The following is a 20,000-nucleotide window of genomic DNA, read 5'->3' on the forward strand; positions in this document are numbered from 1 at the left end:
AAGACAACCATGCTGGCAGAGATACCACCTCTTATATAGATTTCTATATTTGAGATGCACATTTATGATCTAAATGCCACGCATGCATATAGTGTGATGTAAGCTTACTCATTTTTCCATGGGACAAGAATGAATATGGACAGGATAGCTATTTTCCTATATGCAGTTTGGCACAATAAAGGGCAAAATTACAGGCCACGAAACGAAAGCTATGCTCTGGTCTAAATGTAGACCACTGAAGGGTAAATAACTGAAACAAAACATGCCAGTATGACATGAAACTAAGAAGAAAAAAAGATTACATGAAGATGTTAAGTTTCACAGCATAGTGGCATAACTCTCTAAGATAAAACTTATCAGCATTCAAACATAATTAGTATTTTGCTAATAGCAATTATGTCTCTTATAGTGCAATTGTTTGAAAGCGGATGGTTTATGAACACCCTACACCACACTTCACCTATCAGTGCATAAAAAAGGCTCCATTAAAAACGTTGTTTTTCAAACATGTTTCTCATCTGTTGCATAAATAATTATGGTTGAGGAGACTGTTTACCTCTATGGTCTGTCTGTAATCCTCCACACTGCGGTCTGGCTGTCCTGCGGGGCTGAGCGCCCTCTGGTGGTTCTGGGCGAAGCTGCGCAGGTCGCCATTGAGGCGCTCGAAGCTCTCCAACTTGGGCAGGAGCTCACGGAGCTCCACCTCCCGCTCCATCTGCTGGGACTGGGCCGAGCTGTAGCGCTGGCTCAGCTCCTGCAGCTCCCCCTGGAGGCTGGAGGCCGCCGTGGCATCTGATGTCTGAAGGAGTCTGGACACGGAGTCGCGCGTCGAATCTACACTGCCCTGGTGGGACAGCAGCTCCTGACGCAGTTTCTGAAACACAGGGAAGGATAAGGTGAGAGCAAGCAAAACAAGACCATAACTGATCTTACAGGGGGAATTAATCTTCCTTAATCTTCTGTCTATTCATCATGTTGGTAAAACCCACATAAAACCCAAATATCTTATTCTCACCATAAATGGTGCCTTTACAATTACTGAAAAATTAGTGTACATACTTTCTACACTTATGGCTTCAGTGAGAAATGGAATTGATGTGTGTGTATGTGTGTGTGTGTGTGTGTGTGTGTGTGTGTGTGTGTCATTACCTGGTTCTGAGTGAGTGCCTCTTGCACGGCTTTGACCGTGGGCTGAACTGGACCTGGAGCCAATGCAAGCCCATTCAACCAGGAGAGCAGCGTCCTCAGACCCTCCTGAACGCTGACCGACTGGGCCACGGCGGTCTGGAGTTGCTCTGCACGGGCCGACGCCGACTCCGACAGAGAGCCAAAACGACCCTCCAGACGCTCTGCACAAGAAAAGAGCAACAAATGATTTGAACGTGGTTGATTCAGTTCCCAAAAATGTAAATTACAAGGTGATCTGTGACATAATAATGACTAAAGGTCAAACAAACCAGTGAATAACAATTCATACAATGAATAATACAAGGTCATTTGTCAGTCATGGGTTCATAAATAAGAGGGTGTTGACAATAAAAACATTGCAGCAAGTCTCTCTTTCTGAAATATGTGACAGCATAAGGAGAGGGGGTCTGAAGCCCCAAAAAGAGTCCTCCATTCAAACCACTTTTTGCATTCATGCCTACAGTGCTGTGCCAAAATCACAATGTTTTACAAAAGCTTTTTTTTTACATCTTGCTGTAGTTGTTTTTAAAACCATGGGATACAGATCAAGTACATGGTTTTAAGTTTCTCTCTGTGAGCACTCTTTAATAATCATAATTGCCATAAGCTCTCCATGTCTCCGCTGAGAGAAAACACATGTTGAGAGGCCTGGACGTGGGGTTGGGACATGCATACCTGTGGTGCTGAGGACGTCCGCTGCCTTGAGGGTGGGCGTCTCCTGAGTACTGGTCAGATCGTGGCCTGCCCTCTTCACCCTCTCCAGCTGCAGGGAGCGTTCCGCCAGCTCGTCCTGTAACAGCTGACCAACAGCATGGAGTAGTGAGAACAGGCGCGCTCAACTTCAAATCTCACAGCAATTTCAAGTGCGAGTTATAAAAGTGACAAGTTAGAGCAGAAAACCGCACTCTCAAGTATTTTCTCATTACTTACACACACTGACGATGGCTCAGGCCGAAACGAGTCTGTGGACATGGCATTATAGTATAGTATAGTACAGTATAGTATATAGTATATAGTATAGTATATATACTCTTTTGATCCCTTGCATTAATGAATAAGTCATGAGAAAATACTTGAGAGTGCGGTTGGTCTACTCTGACCAACAGCATGGAGACATGGAGTGAGGAGGAGCCATGGGGAGAAAATAATACGGGATCTGTAATTTCTGCATTTCAGTCTGTGTGTTTGAATCTGTGACATTCATTGTGTGCTCTGTAGTGTGTGTGTGTGTGTGTCTGTGTGTGTGTTTGTGTGCGTAAGAGTATGTGGGTGTGCTGTCATCTCAAATGGTAATAGAAAACACTGATGAGTCAAGCGTTTATAACAGTGTTTCTCAAACTTTTTAAGACCACTTACTGTAACTGTAAAATCACAGACCAACTAGCTAAAAAACACAGTAGACCTACTTCAACAGTATATTACACAATAGGCCTACTCACTGAACCACCTTGGTTATTGTCTTTGGACCATGCTTATTGTGTCAGAGGATTCATATGATTTAACTGGCATAACTTACATAGGCAGTCTTGCAGAACTGTTTGGATTCACATACAAGTTGGTTCAATATGGCAAACAACTCATCTATATTATATTTTACCACGTCTGCTCGCGGACCACTTGGGATAGCTTGCGGACCACCAGTGGTCCCTGAACCACACTTTGAGAAACAGTGGTTTATAAGTAAGTGGGTCAGTGTTTTGTATATGGTCATGTCTAGTGGGGCAGTGGTAGTGTAGTGGGTAAGGAGCTGGGCTAGCGTGCAGTAGCCTGTAGGGTGGTGGTAGTGTAGCGGTTAAGGACCTGGGCTAACGTGCAGTAGCCTGTAGGGTGGTGGTAGTGTAGCGGTTAAGGAGCTGGGCTAGCGTGCAGTAGCCTGTAGGGTGGTGGTAGTGTAGCGGTTAAGGAGATGGGCTAGTGTGCAGTAGCCTGTAGGGTGGTGGTAGTGTAGTGGTTAAGGAGCTGGGCTAGCGTGCAGTAGTCTGAAAGTTGTCGGTTCAATTCCCGGCTTCCACCGCTGTGCCCTTGAGCAAGGCACTTAGCCCCAAGTTGCTCCGGGGACAATGTAATCCCTTGTAATATAGCTGATATATGTAAGTCACTTTGGTTAAGAAGTGTTTGTTTGTTTGTTTATTTGTTTAATTTAAGGCCATTTCAGCAACTAAGGCTATTTAAATATGTTTTTTAAAATCCATGCTAGTAAGATATTCTAAAACCTTCAAAGGTGGGACCTCAATAAATGTAATGTACATGTAATGTCTCACCTGTATAGCACGTAGTGAATTCTGTAGAGCCTGTGTGTCTGTGTTTTCTCCACTGAGCTTCAGGCTGCTCTGGGTCTTCTCCTGTGCTGTCAACCATGTCTCAAGTAAACCTGCATCGTCCTGGTACTGCTGGTACCGGTCAAGGAGTCCACTCAGACGGGAGCCCAGGTCAGAGGACTGAGGAGGAAAGACGAGGAGTGAGGCGTGTGTGCAAGATCTCCCCTCTCCCAAACCTCACCCAAACCTCTCCCAAACCTCCCCAAACCTCTCCCAAACCTCCCCAAACCTCACCCAAACCTCTCCAAAACCTCTCCCAAACCACATGTGTTGTACTGCAGCATGTTTTGCATGTTGTGTAACTGTACCTTGCTGTGTAGTGCACTGTAACGCTGTGTGGCATCCTGGAGCCGATCGCTGACTATTTGTTTGGTCTCTTCTAGAGCTGGGTCCTCCCCACCAACCCTCTCCAGAGCCCCTTGGACTGAGTCCAGGACCTTCTGACCTGAGATGGACACGAAGCGCAGGTCTGCTTTGTGACAGATCACGTCCTCCGCCAACTGAGGGAAATAAATACAGTTGGGTCAAAATTAGGTATTAGGTAATTCTAATGGAACAGAACATGTGACCAAATATAAAACATGCCTCATTACCCCGCCATGGCCATGATCTAATAAGTGTAATGTGGCGACTAATTAAGTAATATAGCTGGTTACATACAGTACATATACTGTAACAAAAAACGATACCTTTTTGTGCTCTTCTAGTCTTTCCTTAAGCCCTTGTGCGTTGGTTTCTCCTTCCCCCAGGGAGCGGAGCTGACCCTCGCTCAGTTCCAGCCAGGCGGCCAGGTCTCCGTGCTCCTGCAGGAACTTGGCGTGCTCGTCCTGCAGGGCGTCGGCACGGCGCAGCTGGTCCTGGCAGCGCTGTAGCCGCTCCTGGTGCTCGCTCTGCAGTTGGTCCAGCTGGGAGCGGAGACGCTGCTTCTCCTCCGGGGGCACGGCGGAGTCCGGCTGGGCCAGCAGCTCACGTGCCGACTGCGACACCTGCAGCAGGTGCGCCTGCTGCTCCTGAAGCTGCTGCAGCTCCGCCTGCAAATACACACACAACTCATTAGGATCACACTCTAAGGGCTGAGCTACACCAGACACGTAACTAAAGTGTTCCATTCACGTTGCGTCTGCTGCAACAATTAGCTTCCACTATAATCAATGGAAGTAGCTACACCAGACGTGATAGCGGCGCGTACGTTCGAAAAAATGGATTTTACGCGTCGCGAATGGAACGCTTCAGTTACGCGCCTGGTGTAACTTCGCTGTATAGACCACACAGAAACAATCCGAGACCAACAGTAACGAGTATGCAGCTTATGCAGGTGATAGCTTATAAAACGGCCTGAGCTCAAAATTTCTTTCAGCTAAAGAGATGTTACAGTAAATATGACCACAATCAATTACACACCTGTAGCATGCCACTGTGAGATTGCAGGCTGCCCTGTGATGGAGGGGAGGATGCAGAATCGACGATCATTTCTCCGAGTGATCGCCTCCGGTCAGGCTGGTCCAATGAGGACAGCTCCTCCAGCAGCGAGTTAATTTTCCCCTGAGTTTCCTGCAAGTCCTCTACTGCCTTTGCCTTTAGGGAGGCCAGAGAGGTAAACAGGGATGAGTCTAGATAAATAGCTATTATGTAGTGTGAAAATAATATTGTTTTATGAAAAATGCTTTATTCAATGTTTTAAGAAAAATGTGTACATGCATTGGGCAATTCCATGCAAAACTGTCACATCCATAACGCCAACTAAATACCATGGCATTGTGTTGGCGTTATAGATGTGACAACTTTATCAGACAATCATGGCTCGAACAGGATTGAAGCTGGAGGTACGTACTCTCTGTGTGTTCTGCTGGACCGTGGTGCTGATGGCCGTGTCCAGCTGGGCCAGCGATGAGTGGGTGGTGTCGGTCAGTGAGTGGTACTGCTCCTTCATGCGGGCTAGCGCCCCCTGCAGGTTGGCACGCTCCTCTGGGCTCAGGCTGTCCCCACGCTCAGCCAGGAACTCCTCCACTGAGCGAATGGCCTCCATCACAGACTCTCCTTTGGTCTTAAGGTCTTTCTGCACATCCTGTTAACAGCAGCGATCCATGAGGTAAATACGTGAGTACAGGACTTTTTTTTTTTATTTTGAGCTGAAGCTGAAATGTTGTAGCCTGGAAAATCCAGACCCTGGTAATCTAGAAAGATTAAGGGTCTGGCCACAAATAATGAAAATAGCCCAACTCGAGGGGTGGTACCAAGCATGCATTTGAAAATCTCACTGCACACAATTGGATAACACTACGACCAATGTTTACTGACTGATTCCGGACTTCTATGCAATTGGATAACACTATGACCAATGTTTACTGACTGATTCCGGACTTCTATGCAATTGGATAACACTATGACCAATGTTTACTGACTGATTTCGACTTTGCAATTGGATGATTTATTGTCAATGTTTACTGACTGATTCGTTTACCATGACCAATGTTTACTTTCTCAGCGCTGTTGTCATCTGTTTAGCTTGCCTCAAACCGATGTGATTGGTTCCTTGCGATGCAAGGGGTAACAGTAACGTGCATCATTATTCATTGCCAGAGTGTCTCGCAGAGACAATTCAAATTGTGCTTTAGCGAGAATTCTGGATTTCCAGGGTAGAAATGTTGTGTGTTTGTTATCAAAGTAAATAATTTATTGGCCAAATATTAAGGTAAACAAAATGGCATATTTTAAGGAAGCATAAGCATTAATTTATGATAATTGATGATGCCTGTGGCAGCCGTGGCCTACTGGTTAGCGCTTCGGACTTGTAACCGGAGGGTTGCCGGTTCGAACTCTGACCAGTAGGAACGGCTGAAGTGCCCTTGAGCAAGGCACCTAACCCTTCACTGCTCCCTGAGCGCCGGTTGTAGCAGGCAGCTCACTGCGTCGGGATTAGTGTGTGCTTCACCTCACTGTGTGTTCACTGTGTGCTGAGTGTGTTTCACTAATTGGGATAAATGCAGAGACCAAATTTCTCTTACGGGATCAAAAAGAGTATATATACTTTACTATATATATATACTTTTATACAAAAAAAGACTTGTCATGTAACTGTGTGCTTACAGAGGAGTAGCATGAGGGACTGACTGGCTCACCTTCAATTCCTTCTGTCTCTGCTGCAGCTCATTCACATCTCCAGACTCTGCTCCAACCTTCTTCTGACTGGCCAATAGGCTGGCTGCTCCAGCCAACCACATGGACAGGCCTTCTAACTTCTGGGAACATTCCGCCTTCTGCTGCTGGACCACCTTCACAGCGGAGATGGAGAGGAACCGTTATGACGGGTGCCTTTGTGGTTCTTGAAGCTAATGTTAATGTTTGTATCTGATTGCCTGATCACCTATTAGTTATGCCTTATTTCGTTTCAACAGCAATGTCTCACACACCACACACACACACACAAAACTGCCACAACTGGAATGCTTGCATTTTGAAAATCAACCCAACTATCATTGAACAGCAGATGCTTTTTGCCAGAGTTTGAGCAGGATATGTCCAGATCACACACAAGCAGACAACAACATTTCCTTAAATAAACAACAGCACACGGAAGCGACATAAACAGTGGAAATATTTCCGACACGCGTGTGGAAAAGTGCATTAAATTCCCCCTCTCCTTCCTGTGGTCGACACCAAGAGGAGAGGGGGAAGTGATAGCAATTCATAAGAGCAGGGGCTGATTTAAAATCTCTGAAGGGACACAAGCATTTGTCTTCTGTGGTAATCTGTAAGAGCAAGGCAGACACGTTAATACACAGGGACACACAAGAGAAGAGGCACACGTCTGAATAGAAGCCAGTTGTGGTAGCAGCACTATAGAGCTAAAGACACTGTCTGAAGCAGTGAGAGAAGCATTTATCCAGTCTCTAATATTGAGAAACAGATGTGTGTGAGCGAAATCATCTCCATAAGCTAAGACTGAAACATTTCTGAAGCAATTCTATGTTAATGTGAAGTGTGTAGAGCTTTGCGGCTGTGCTAAAAGAGATTCCATTAGTCATGCTAAACCAATTTTGAGTAACATTATTCAAACTCTGAGAGTGAGCATTATTATTGTGGGTGTTAACAGTGCATTAGTAAGTTTCTGTTTCAAGAAGCACTATCCACAGCGCAGTCATCCTCCCGGGTATCTCCAAACCTCTCTCTCCCTGCTGCTCTCTGTCGCTCTCTTCTTCTCTTCCTGCTCTTTCTTCTTCTCCTGCTGTTCTCTCTCCTGTTCCCTCGCTCTTTGGGCGGAGAGGGCCTCGGCTCGGGCGTGTGTACGGCCAGCAGCCTGGTGGAAGGCCCCCTGAAGCTGCTGCAGCTGCCCCAGCAGGTGCCTGCTCTGCTCTGGCTGCAGGTCCTGGGCATGTTCTGAGATGAACTCCTGGATGTCCAGCCCCACTGAGCTCACATCACTGGAGCGGGCACTGAGCAGATCCTGCAGTTCCTATAAGTGCAATAAATAATATCCTTTTAAGATAAAGCAGAAAAATGGAACTCAAGAGAAGTTGACATACTATAACTACAAGGAGAGACAAAGAGACAACATTGTATGTCTGCATCTTCACCAGAGCACAATGGAGACAAAGGAATTGAATTCCACGTCAGGAATGAATTGGCAAATTACTTGTCAACATTCACCATCACGCCATAGAATTCAGTTCTATGTTTGTTGCTAGCTGCTAGAGGTGTTGCTAAATGCCCTCATAAATTCACATATAAAACTGACACAAGGATTAAGAGTGGCATTCCACAGAGAGACAGATATTTAGACAGATAGGAAGGCAGAAAAAAGAGGGGGGGATACAATGATGCAGAAGGACTGATACAGATGGAAACAGCAATAAGCAAGAGGAAATGGGGAAAATGAGTGATGTCAGAGGGGCCTTAGTATGTGATGACACACCTTGCAGAGCTGCAGCCTTTGTGTGAGGTGTTCAGGGCTACTGTCTTTCCTGGTCAGTCCCTCAGTCTCTCCCATCTGTACCTCTGTGTCACTGAGCCAGGAGAGGAGTCCCTCCACACGCTGCCCAAGAGACTGAAGCTCTGCCCTCACAGTCTCCTACAGAACACCAGAAAAGTCATACATGTCCTTTAGGACAAGGCCAGAAGCAAAACCCTCTGGTCTCATTTATTATTTAACAACACAATTGCATCAATTATGTTAAATTCAAGGACTAGAAACCTCAGTTCACATTAGTTGCATTTACACCCCAATTTATTTGACATTATCATTATTAGGCTATCTAAAAATGTTGACTAAACTATTTACCTTTTGTGAATCATGGTGATCTTTCAGGCCTTGCAAAGAATTCCGTGATAGCTCTTTTGCAGCTTCATAAGAGCGAGCTAGGCTCCGCCCATCCTTTTCCAAAGCCTTCGTCAGCTGAGGAGGGACTTCCTCTGAACAGGACTCAAGCAGATTCTGAGCAGCATCCACCTCCTTCTTAACCTCAGGCTCCAAATCAGTCAGCTCCAGAGCCAGGGCCTAGTGAGACAATGATATAGAAGACAAACACTGACTGTCAAGTGATAGTGACATTCATACAGTCATTCATATAATGCAATTGCATAGCCTGACGTAGCCATATTCAAAATTCTATTCAGAATTTGAGTCTGGAATTTAAGCATTTGGATGTGATTATGGTGCGTGTTTCAACCAATACAGGGGAACAATGCCTCTGCGCACAATTGGATAGACCTAACCAATAACATGAATTCTGCAGAGAACAGTCAGAACATCCTTCTTCTCGACAAATGCCTTAATCAATGTTTTCTGTTTTTTAAAGTCATTGCACTGTCAACATCTTGTACAACAGACACGATAACGACATACACCTGTACTGTGGCTTCTCTAGCGACAAGCTTTATGCTGTAAACAAATTAAACCAAAGAGCGCTCAGGTCACGTGAATGAATAGGTACCGTTGCTCATCTGTCCATCATTATATAAAGCCCACCCGGATGATTCAATTGGTCCACACGATTCTCAAGCTTTTGTCTACACCAAAGTTCCCAAACTCAAATTTTGTGGGCGGGGGTTAAATTCGGGATGGCTTCCAGGGGTGCGTTTCCCAAAACCATAGTTGCTTACCTGTTAGCAACTTGCTGTAGTTGGTTGGCAATGGGAAATTGCATTGCAACCAACAAAGTTGCTAATTTAGTTAGCAACTATGGTTTTGGGAAACGCACCCCAGGCTAGCAATTGCAACATGTGGTAACACAAACATTACATATTCCTACCTCTGTCTGTTTGATGATGTCATTCAGAGCGACGAGACTGCGACCCACTGCTTGCTGTTGCTGCTGTTTGAGGCGAACCTCAATGTGTCTCACCATGGAGAGCAGGGCCACAATCTGTTGGTCATGCTCAAGGCACTCCTGACGAGCCAGAGAGGACTGGGAAAGACCAGAGAAACTCATAAACAAAAGCATCAATATAGTTAGGTCTAAGTATTTTGTGATGGCTTTGATTCTAAAAAAGCATACAACAATGTTTACCTTCCTCGTCTTTGCAGTGCTCTTCTTTTTCAACATCTCAGCTGCTTCCATCTCTCGACTCTTTTCTTTGGCCTCTCTCTCTTCTTCCTCCCAATTTTCAGTGGTGTCTGGCTCCAGAATCTCCTCTGACACTGAAGATCAGACTCTTCTGGAGACTCCAGACCATGAGCTTCCTCTTTGGTGTCAATGCTGCTGCCAGTCATGGTTTGAATTCCTACCTTCTCCACCTCTGGTTTGCTAGGCAGGAGTTTTGTGCTTTGACTGCCTGGGACCTTAGAGGGAGTTGCCTGTTCATCTGTACTAATCTCTAGAGGTGGTTCAATAGACACTGGTTGCTCTTTGACTTGTTGGACTAGAGAATGAGGGAGTTCCTGGGTGTCTTTTTCAAGAGCATCCTTGGAGCCTTCATAGCATATATCCTGAGTATCCTTGAAGATGAGATCTGTATCAACTCTGGGAGTAGTCAGCTCTTTTGGTTGCCTATCAGGTTCTGAGATAATTTGTTCCACAAACTGTTCCATGTGCTTAGTCTCCATGACTTCAGCTTCAGGAGAAAAAAAACCCTCTGAACAGCACTAATATTGAGCCCTGCTCCACTGCTGTCTCTATGCTGATCTTCTGTAGAGTGATCCTCTGTCTCAACCTTAGGGAACTCAGAGGAGGCTGTGACCAGACTGTCACCTAAAGCACTGGCTACCTCGGATTTCTTCTTGACATCAGTTACATCACTTTTCTCTTGGTCATGTGACTCTACTACAGTTGCAAACTGAGTCTGGGATTCTTGCGGAAGATCACTGCTCTCCTTAATCTTTCCTTCCAGCTGATCTATCTCTCTGGTATCACTCTCCTTTGATGGAGACACTGATGGTTTCTTTTCAATCTTAGATTCTTCCAGATGATGCTCCTTCTTTGAAACACCCTGACGCAAAGCTTCTAGCTCCTCTCCCACCTGCTTGTCACTGACTCCTCGTTCATGCACCTTCCTCAGGAGACTCTCCTTAGCTTTCATGAGTAAAGCTTCTTTCTCATGAGGTGCTGGAGTTGACTTTGTAACATCTGTGCTTTCTTTTTCTTTACCGTCATGCACTCCTTTCTCTTCTGTTTCCTCTACCATTTCCTGCTTTCCTTTCTTTCCCTTCTTTTTCTTCTTCTTTTTCTTTTCTGACTGACCATCAACAACTTGCTCTTCAGTGATCTCATCCACCTTTTCTCTTTCCACATCTTCAGCTTTGTCCTTAGTAGCATCTTTTGTGGTTTGTGGTTGCTGATCAAATGGACTCTCAGCCCCTTGAGCTAAACCTTTTGTTGTTGTCGTCGTTTCTATCTTGCTGATCAAATGGACTCTCAGCCCCTTGAGCTAAACCTTTTGTTGTTGTCGTCGTTTCTATCACTGTTGCTGCAGTACCATCAAGCTTCTCCAAACTCACAACAGCATGTTCAATTTCCTTGGCTTTCTTTTTCTTTTCTGCCTGTCCACCAATAACTTGCTCTGTGATCTCAACCAACTTTCCTCTTTCCACATCTTCAGTTTTGTCTTCAATGATCTCACTCACTTTTTCTCTCTCAACATTTTTAGTTTTATCTATGGGAGCATCCTTTGTGGTTAGGGGTTGCTGATCGAATGGGCTCTCAGCACCTTGTGCTAAACCCTTTGTTGCCATTTCCACCACTGTTGCCGCAGAACCACCCAGCTTTTCCAAACTCGCAACAGGCTCTCCAATTGCCTCAACTTTCTTTTTCTTCTTCTTTTTCTTTTCTGATTGTGCTCCAAAAACTTGCTCTTCAGCTATCTCACACACTTTTTTACTTTCCACATTTTCAGCTTTGTCCTCTGGAGCATCTTTTGTGGTTTGTGGTTGCTGATCAAATGGTCTCTCAGCCCCTTGAGCAACATCCTTTAGTGAGGTTTCCACCATTGTTACTGCAGAACCATCAAGCTTTTCAGTACTGACAACAGAACCTCCAATTGCCTCAGCTTTCTTCTTCTTCTTCTTTTTCTTTTCTGTTTGCTCCAGAGTGATCTCACTCACTTTTTGTCTTCCCATATCTTCAGTTTTCTCCTTAGGAGAATCTTTTTGAATTGTGTTTGCTGATCAAATCCTCTCTCAACCCCATGAGTCAAACCCTTTGATGTTGTCGTTGAAGCATCAACCTTTTCCATACTTGGAACAGGATGTTCTATTTCTTCCGCTTTGAGTTCCTGACTTTCTTCACAAGATTGTGTCACACTAATTTCAACTGAACCAATATCAAATGCTGATGGAAGTTTTACATCAGTTTTTTCAACAGTGATGTCTCCTTCTGTGCTGGAGGGCTTCACACCTTCTGTTTTGTCTTCTTGATCACTAGTGATAGAGATGCCATCAGCTTTTTCAAAGGCCTGGCCATTCTTTGCTGTTACAGAATATGGCTTTAATTTTTCTTCAGAGGTTGAAATGTCTTCTCTTACAACTGTGTCTAAAATTTCTCTGGTCTCACTAACGACACTAGACTCACTAATGACATTGGACTCACTTTGTATATCAGTGGACTCTATCTGACTGCTGGAGTCCACATCAAGCTGATTCCTAACCTCTGCTATGTGTGTAGGCTCATGTGTAGGGAGTAAATACATAGCTGAGGGCTCTACATCAGTTTGAATGTCTTCTATGATCTTAATGTTCTGCTCATGGCTTGTTGAGGGTAGGTCAGTTTCAAAGCTTTGTGGAGGCTGAATTTCAAGTACAGCCTCTTGCCCAGTGAGTTCTGTGGGAAGGTCAGGTTTCAAGCTTTGTGGTGGCTGTATTTCAAGTAGAGCCTGCTGAATCCTCTTCTCTGCATTCAATGCAAACTGTGTCAACATTTCTACTGAGACATCAGATTCAATAACCTTTCCCTCCTCCAAAGAGTCAAACTCTTCATCAAGGTCTTGTGACAGGGAAAGTTCATAAACCTGTGTTGGCTTAATTTCATCTGATAGTGATGGGTCAACATTATCCTTGGATATCAAGACAGGCTCAGCTGTCCCCATCTGAGTAGAATGCACTGAGAGTGAAACAGTGCTGGCATCATCTGGTTTCTTTATCTGTTTATCTTGGTTGGAATCTGTTGGTGTGAACAATGGACTACAGGAACCATTTGTGGATGAGACCAGTGTCCCTGAACTCTCCTCCTCAACATATTCATCCTCATCAGTGGAACTCAAGTTGTCCTGAATGGCTTCTGCCATGTCTCTGGAAATTAAACCATCCTGTATTGCCTCCTTTAGATTATAAATTCTCTCTCCACTCACCAGGTCTATGAGGCCCCCTTTAAGGACTTGGTTGGCAGCGATTTGCTTGGCCATGTCTTCTGCAATAAGGCCTCTATTGACAGCTTCAGGTAGGGGCAGACGTTCTCCACTACAGATATCAATGATCCCACCTGTATCTGCCTGACTCTGCAGCATCCTAAATGCTGGGGCTGGGTCAACATGGTGTGATTCTACTGCCTGGGGTAAGGTCAGTAAGTCACCAGTATTTTCATCAAGTATCCCTTGAAAGGGTCTCACCTCTAGGAACCGTCTTCCAGTCTCAATGTCTATCTTGGCCTGATTCACGAGTTCTAAGTATGGTATGATTCGAGCACTGTGCGGGTCCATAACCCCACTATTCACCCCTGGTGAAGTCATGGCTGTGTTTGCAATGTTGTCATCCAAGAGGTCCCGAGCAACGGCTTCAGTTAATGTTAGTCTAGATCCTGAGACTGGATCAAAAACTGAACCAGTGCTTGCTTGGAAAAGAGCAGCATCAGATGCGGAAACAAATGGCTCCTCTCCTTGTCGTGCTTTCTCAACCTTCTCCAGGTTCTGAGCCATCTCATCAGTCACCAGACCCTGCTGCATAGCAACATCTACAGGCAGTCTCATGCCAGATCCATGGTGTACCAGGCCCCCTTCTGCCACTTGCTGGGACAGGGCTTGTTGTGCATCATCTCCAGTGATCAGACCTTTCTGTAGGGCTTCCTTCAGGGGCACTACCTCTCTGGTTTTTGGATCAACCACCCCATCCATTTGAAGTTGTAATACTGTCTTGGTGAGTGAAGTACTGGGGTCTGAGGCTTTTCCACGACATGCCTTCTCCAAAGCCAGTAGCTCCTCCTTCTGGCCTTCTTCAATCAAGCCTAGATTGGCTGCAAGAGTCACAGACACCTTCTTGTCTCTACGGAGGTCAACCACTCCACCTGACACAACCTGTGCCTCTAGAAGCCAAGTGGCTGTGTTCTCATCTACAAGGCCTTTCTGGGCAGCCTCTCGGAGGGTGCAGAGACGCCCACGCCCCGCATCCACCACTCCAGCAAGAGTCTTCTCTGATTTCAGAACACTGGACAGAAGGCTCTCATCCATCAGGCCCTCTTGTACAACATCATCCACACTGAGACTCTCATAGGCAGTAACATCCAGGAAGCCCCCAAAGAGCCCCGCTTTAGCCATGAGCTTAACAGCTGTGTGTGCTGGGAGAACTCCCTGAGCAACTGCCTCATCTAAGAGTAGCCTATTGCCAGACTCAGTCAACAGACCACCTTGCTGCAGCTCGATTGCCATTTGCTCTATTTCTGAGTTTTCTTTACTTTGTTCTGCAGTCACATTTTTTGCTGCAGCTCCCTCACAGTCTCGCTGTTTTCTTTCCCGTTTGGGTTGTACAGCAGTCTCTAATGGCTTTGTTTGGTCAAACTCACTTCTTCCTTTATTTTCAGCACCCTCCTCTTGTGCTGTATCTGTGGATGGTTCTAGTTCCGCCTCACTCTGCTTATCAGAAAAAGACTGGTCAGGCCAAGCTGTCTCTATAGGTTTTGCTGTGTAAGAAACCACAGTTTCAGTCCATTCCATATCTGTTTCTTCCTGTCCTGCCTCAGAGTCCACCACAGCATGCACATCCCTACCTTCTACCTCTAGCCTTCTGACTCCATCAGTCTCACTTCCTTTAACAGGCTCAGTAAGAACCTGCTCCACAGCCTGCACTTTTGCATCTCTCATGTTAATACCTTCAACATCTTCTGGGGTTGAGAACTTGTTTCCCTCTCCTTCAACATCACTTGTTATTAGATCTGGCATTTCATCACCATATTTCTCACCACCATGTGTCACCGTCATTTGTTCTTTCTGAACCTCTCCTGTCTTCTCAGTCTCATCACTCATACATACATCGGGTGCATGTTTCATTGACACATCGACTTGTGCATCAGCTTTGCTCTGTTCAGCAGCACAGGCCAATTCCACCAGGTCGGGTTCAAGAAGGACCAGGCGTTGGCCTGAGTGAGCATCTATGTAACTGTGCTTCCTTAAGTGGGCCATGAGCTGATGCTGAGCCTGCTCCTCAGGTGCTGCCTCCTGGGTGCTGGTGGAGAGCCCTGGAGGAGAAGATGGTGGAGGGGAAGAAGAGGGGGTGGAGCTCCAGCTGAGTCGATTCAGTCCTGAACCTGATTGGTCCATACCAGGCAGCACATCTGGAATGTCCACCTGCATCAGTGTGTCCACCACATTTGGCTCTAGTACCTCAGTGGCTTTTTCCAGAGGGATGACCTGGCTGCTCTCAGGAAGGTACAGAGCACCAACAGCGTGTCGTTGACTCAGAATTTGCCTTGCAAGATCCCCTGGGACTATGCCCTGTTGCAAAGCCTCTGTGATCGGGAGCAGCTCACCTGACTTTGGCCACAGCATCCCCGTATAGTTTGCAAGCGCCTCTAGGACACGCAGGGCCATGCGGGGAGACAGCAGCTCATTCTGAAGGGCCTCATCCAACTCCAGACGCCTCCCACTTGCTGGATCAAGGATCCCTCCAGCTTGAAGCTGACGGGTGAGTAGGGCACAAGCAAGATCATGGTCCATAAGGCCGAGCCTCACCGCCTCGTCTACAGTGAGCCGGTGACCAGAACGTGGGTCTGTAATGCCTCCTGCAAACAGCTGAGCCTCCAACAACCGTATGGTCACTTGGCGATCTATGAGGCCCTCCTGTACCGCCCTAAAGATGCCAACTTTTCTGCCAGAACGCAGACAGACTTTGCCTCCAGGCTGTTGGTTGACAGGCAGAAGGAGCAGCCCAGTCTCAGGGTCAGGCACACAACGTTTCAGCAGCTCTTGTAGGCTTTGCTTCTCTGCAGTGTTTGGGTCAATCAGCTGCCGCCGGTTGACACAGCAGCACAGCTTGTTGTAGATGCGCTGGGACAGCAGGCCTTTCTCCATGGCATCTGTAAGGTTATGACCTTCCTCCTGAGAGGATGCCCTCACTCCGCCTGTTCCCACTTGCAGATGCAGGATACGCACTCCTACTTCCTCCCTGATCAGCCCCTCCTCTATTGCTGCAGCAACTGGGACCAATGTACCTAGACTGGGCCGAGTTTGGTCAATCATGTTCAGTGCAGCCTCTAGCTCAGACAGTGATTGGCTGGTGTGGCTGTCAATTAATCCACAAGCCTGGGCTTCATCTAGTGATAGGCCAACCGGGGAGTTGGGCTGCAGCAGCCCCCCCGTGATGACTTGGGCCTCCAGCAGAATGAGGCAGGTGTCCTGGTCGATGAGTCCTCTCTGAGCTGCCTGGAACACAGGAAAGGTCTCCACTGTGGCCAGGTCAATCACTCCGCCCACAGCGGCCTGCCCCTGTGGAGAAACACACACACTAAGGAGCTTGCTTTTTACAAATGAAACATTATATATATACTGTATACACAGCAGAACCCCAAAAAAAGCCTCCAGAAGAAAGTCAACCAGAAATGCCCCAAAGACTAAATAGCAAACAGTCATACTACATATTCTATCTATCTGTGTTTGTTTAAAAAATGCAGTCGGATGTTCTTTCAAAATATATTGTTTCTGTCTTCCAAATGAATTTATGCACATCATTGTTACTTTATCTGATATAATAGAATCAACATTTGCAACTATCCTGCATCTACTAAGCACTATGCATGCAAATAGCGCATTTTAGGACAAAAAAAGGACGCAGCATAAGCCTAAGCTAAAAAAAAGCACACCAGAAAAAAAGGGGAAAGCACCGAAAAATAAGAAGAGAATAAAGCCAGAGAGATGGCATAGAAGAGGGATATGAAGAGAGAGAGAGAGAGAGAGAGAGAGAGAGAGAGAGAGACTGTTTGGAAAGGGGAATAGATTGTAGAGTTTGTAACAACAAAAACATACCAATAGAAGAGATGGGGCTAGAGAGAGGGGGGGTTCAGAGCGGAGAGTTGGTAGCTCGTCCTGGTAGCAACGGTAAGAGAGAAAGCAGCACTACTTACCGTGCCGGAGCTCCTGTGATGCACACACACTGACAGGTCGCCGCCGGCAACGCAGCGACAAGGTGAGAAGCTGCGAGGTTAGCGATCTGCATGCCACACTCTGCTGCCTGCGGCCTCGCCCACTGACTCATATTCTGGCTAACCTGGCAAAGGATGCTCCCCTGACCTATAGAGCATCTGACTCAGACTTACCTGTGCGATTGCATTTACAATAGGTTCGCTCTGATTCCACTGAAACCTCCAGGTGTCTATCCAAGCTCACTAAACTTTGCTAACCCTTTATGGCTACCACTTGCTGTAAGGACTTTATTATAAAGTCAATCTTCTCTGTGATTTGTGGATTTGATAAATCCCTTGAACAGATATCTAAAACATAACACCCCTAACAATCTGTGCTTGCTGACTGACCCTGGCTCAGACCAGTGTCCTTGTTCGTCTCCAGGCAGCTGTTAGTGATTTTGAAGCAAAATGCTGATTAGGTTTCACAAAGAATTACTGTATTAAGGACATACACCAGAGAGAGAGAGAGAGACGGTCTCTCAAACAAAAATAAATGCACAAGCTCACGTTCACATACACACACACACACACACACACACACAAACACACTTAGAGGAGTAGTTGTAGTGATCTGGACACACCATGCTCAAACAGTGAGGTGCAGGTTGAGAAGTTGGCCACTTGTGCTCAATCTACATGGGTAGATGTCCTCTGGACTCTGACCAGTATTTTTATTCTAATTAAATGCATAGCATCCAAAATAACACAGATAAACAAACGAACACACACACACACACGCACAAACACACATACAAAGACAAGTGTGTGCACACACACACACACACACACACACACACACAAACACACACCCCTCCATACACTCACCCCCAACAGACACTTTCATAAGTAACTGAACCAAACGATATGACTGTGTTCTGAGATGACTGCATGTGTGTGATCATAATATATATGTGAATATATATTATATAATATATAAATGTAAATATATATTATGTGAATATAAATTCCTGCACTAGGTTTCTAAATGATATATGAATGATCTATGAACTCTATGGCCTCTACATGGAGTTTAAATATCATGGGAAAAACTGTATTGCTCTTTGCCTGCCGGCTAATTAGACTAGAGTGCATTAAATGAAAGTGGGAATTCAAGCTAGGTTTGAAAAGCTACTTCAAACTACCATCTATGTTTGAAACAATCTATGATAGTGCTATTTCTTCATATCTAAGTTCCCTAAGGCCAGTGATTAGTTATTAAGTGACCATGTTTAATGATGACAGCAATGGTGATAGTGATGCAGATGGCTGTGATGATGGCGATACCTGGTGACTGCCAAAGTTAGGAGATCACTCCACCATGCCATTAATCAAAACTGTTATCACATGATATGTATGGGGGTGGAGATGGATGTGAAAAAGACCACACGTGACAGGCAACACAAACCGTGCAACTCGCATAATCCCACACACACACACACACACACACACACACACACACATTCATCAAGCACTTTCCCTGCCATCGAAAGTAAAAGCCATATTTCACACGTACTGTATAAGACACAGCTGTATATAGCAACATGTTCAAGAGGCGCTCTTTTGCGGTAAGCTCAAAGCATCTGCACTTCCTGACTCTCCCCCATATTTCAACCACAAACCCCCGTTGCCAGGCTACCTTGCGCTGCTCCTCCTTGGCCAGCGTTTCCTCCAACTGCTGCACCTGCTGGGCGGAGCTGTCGCACAGCTGGTTGTAGGTGGAGGTGAGCTCCTCCAGTTGGGCATTCACCTGAGCACGCTCCTCTGGAGACAACCTGCAGGCAAGAGACAACATGATGACTGGCTGCTGGTCACCTGGTTCAGTCTGTGTGTGTGTGTGTGTGTGTGTGTGTGTGTGAGTGAGTGTGTGAGACAGAGAGCGAGAGAGAGAGAGAGAGAGCTAGAGATAGAGAGAGAGAGAGAGAGAGAGAGAGAGAGAGAGAGAGAGAGTGAGTATGGGAACATATACAAGTGTGTACAGTATGTGAGAGGGAATTTGGGTGAATATGTGCATGCATGTGAGTATGTGCATTTACAGTGAGAGTGTGCACGGGTGGGTGTTTGGTGTTTTAAGCCCCCAACGTCGTCTTCCTGGAAGGCACTAGGTTTAGGCAAGGGTTAGGGTTAGGGTTAGGGTTAGCGTTAGGTGCCTTGAAGTCGACAGTGGGGGCTTAAAACACCATCGAGCGAACAAGTGAATCCCTGGGAACCTTGTTTGTGAGTGTATTTATTGAGTGAACTTACATGCTGGCCTGTTTAGACAGCAGGAACACCTCAGTGTTCCGGATGGCCTCAGCGACCTCCTCTTTCTTGGCAGCGAGCTGCTCATTGATGCCCTGCAGAAAAAGCACATACAGTATTATTGATAAGGCACCATTCTTCAACAGAGGGGCACTTCCAAAAAGTCCCTCCATCAGTAAAGCATGTAAAATGGATGCAATGTGAGCTTGTACACAATCTCTATGGGTTTTCTTTTTGTGACATTTGTGTCACAAACAGGTTAGCATCTGCAAAATCCATAAAATAAAATAGAACCTCTCGACATCTCAGCATCATTGCACCCCCTGACGCATCCATTAAAATAAAGGTCACATCTACATATCTCCTGCTGCACTCCGGGTGACTCTTACCTGCTGTGCTGCCAGTGATGATTTAGGGTCCTGGTCATGTGACCTTTCGACGA

At 45.9% G+C, this 20,000-nt stretch overlaps 2 protein-coding genes across 4 annotated transcripts in view; both read right to left on the reverse strand.

Moving 5' to 3' along the window:
• macf1a (microtubule actin crosslinking factor 1a) overlaps nt 1–20,000 on the reverse strand; it is a 99,917-nt gene that overhangs the window by 53,513 nt on the left and 26,404 nt on the right. The window contains 12 exon segments of the mRNA XM_048229057.1: nt 557–874; nt 1,150–1,349; nt 1,864–1,987; nt 3,450–3,626; nt 3,815–4,006; nt 4,196–4,537; nt 4,908–5,081; nt 5,338–5,571; nt 6,626–6,778; nt 18,957–19,092; nt 19,562–19,653; nt 19,948–20,000. The exon segment at nt 19,948–20,000 is cut by the window's right edge and continues 88 nt beyond it. Of these exon segments, the coding sequence (XP_048085014.1) occupies nt 557–874; nt 1,150–1,349; nt 1,864–1,987; nt 3,450–3,626; nt 3,815–4,006; nt 4,196–4,537; nt 4,908–5,081; nt 5,338–5,571; nt 6,626–6,778; nt 18,957–19,092; nt 19,562–19,653; nt 19,948–20,000 (2,195 nt within the window).
• On the reverse strand, nt 10,044–12,037 carry LOC125284905. Of its 3 annotated transcripts, none has more exons than XM_048229058.1 (2): nt 11,401–12,037; nt 10,044–11,336 (listed from the first exon to the last, which is right to left on the reverse strand). In XM_048229058.1, the coding sequence occupies exons 1-2, from the start codon at nt 11,926–11,928 to the stop codon at nt 10,476–10,478; spliced, it is 1,389 nt and encodes a 462-aa protein (XP_048085015.1). In that variant the 5' UTR covers nt 11,929–12,037; the 3' UTR covers nt 10,044–10,475. The 3 variants fall into 3 exon arrangements, with proteins under 3 accessions (XP_048085015.1, XP_048085018.1, XP_048085017.1); XM_048229061.1 differs by having other exon boundaries at nt 10,044–11,311; nt 11,376–12,037; XM_048229060.1 differs by having other exon boundaries at nt 10,044–11,284; nt 11,349–12,037.

Source organism: Alosa alosa, chromosome 20 (assembly GCF_017589495.1).
Source record: "Alosa alosa isolate M-15738 ecotype Scorff River chromosome 20, AALO_Geno_1.1, whole genome shotgun sequence".
Taxonomy (NCBI): domain Eukaryota; kingdom Metazoa; phylum Chordata; class Actinopteri; order Clupeiformes; family Clupeidae; genus Alosa; species Alosa alosa.

Coding starts and splice junctions, on each gene's coding strand:
- LOC125284905 (XM_048229058.1), bottom strand. CDS start 11,928: ATGGTGGAAACCTCACTAAAGGATGTTGCTCAAGGGGCTGAGAGACCA. Junction 11,337..11,400: donor ATGGTACTGCAGCAACAGTG/ATAGAAACGACG, acceptor TTGATCAGCAAG/ATAGAAACGACGACAACAAC.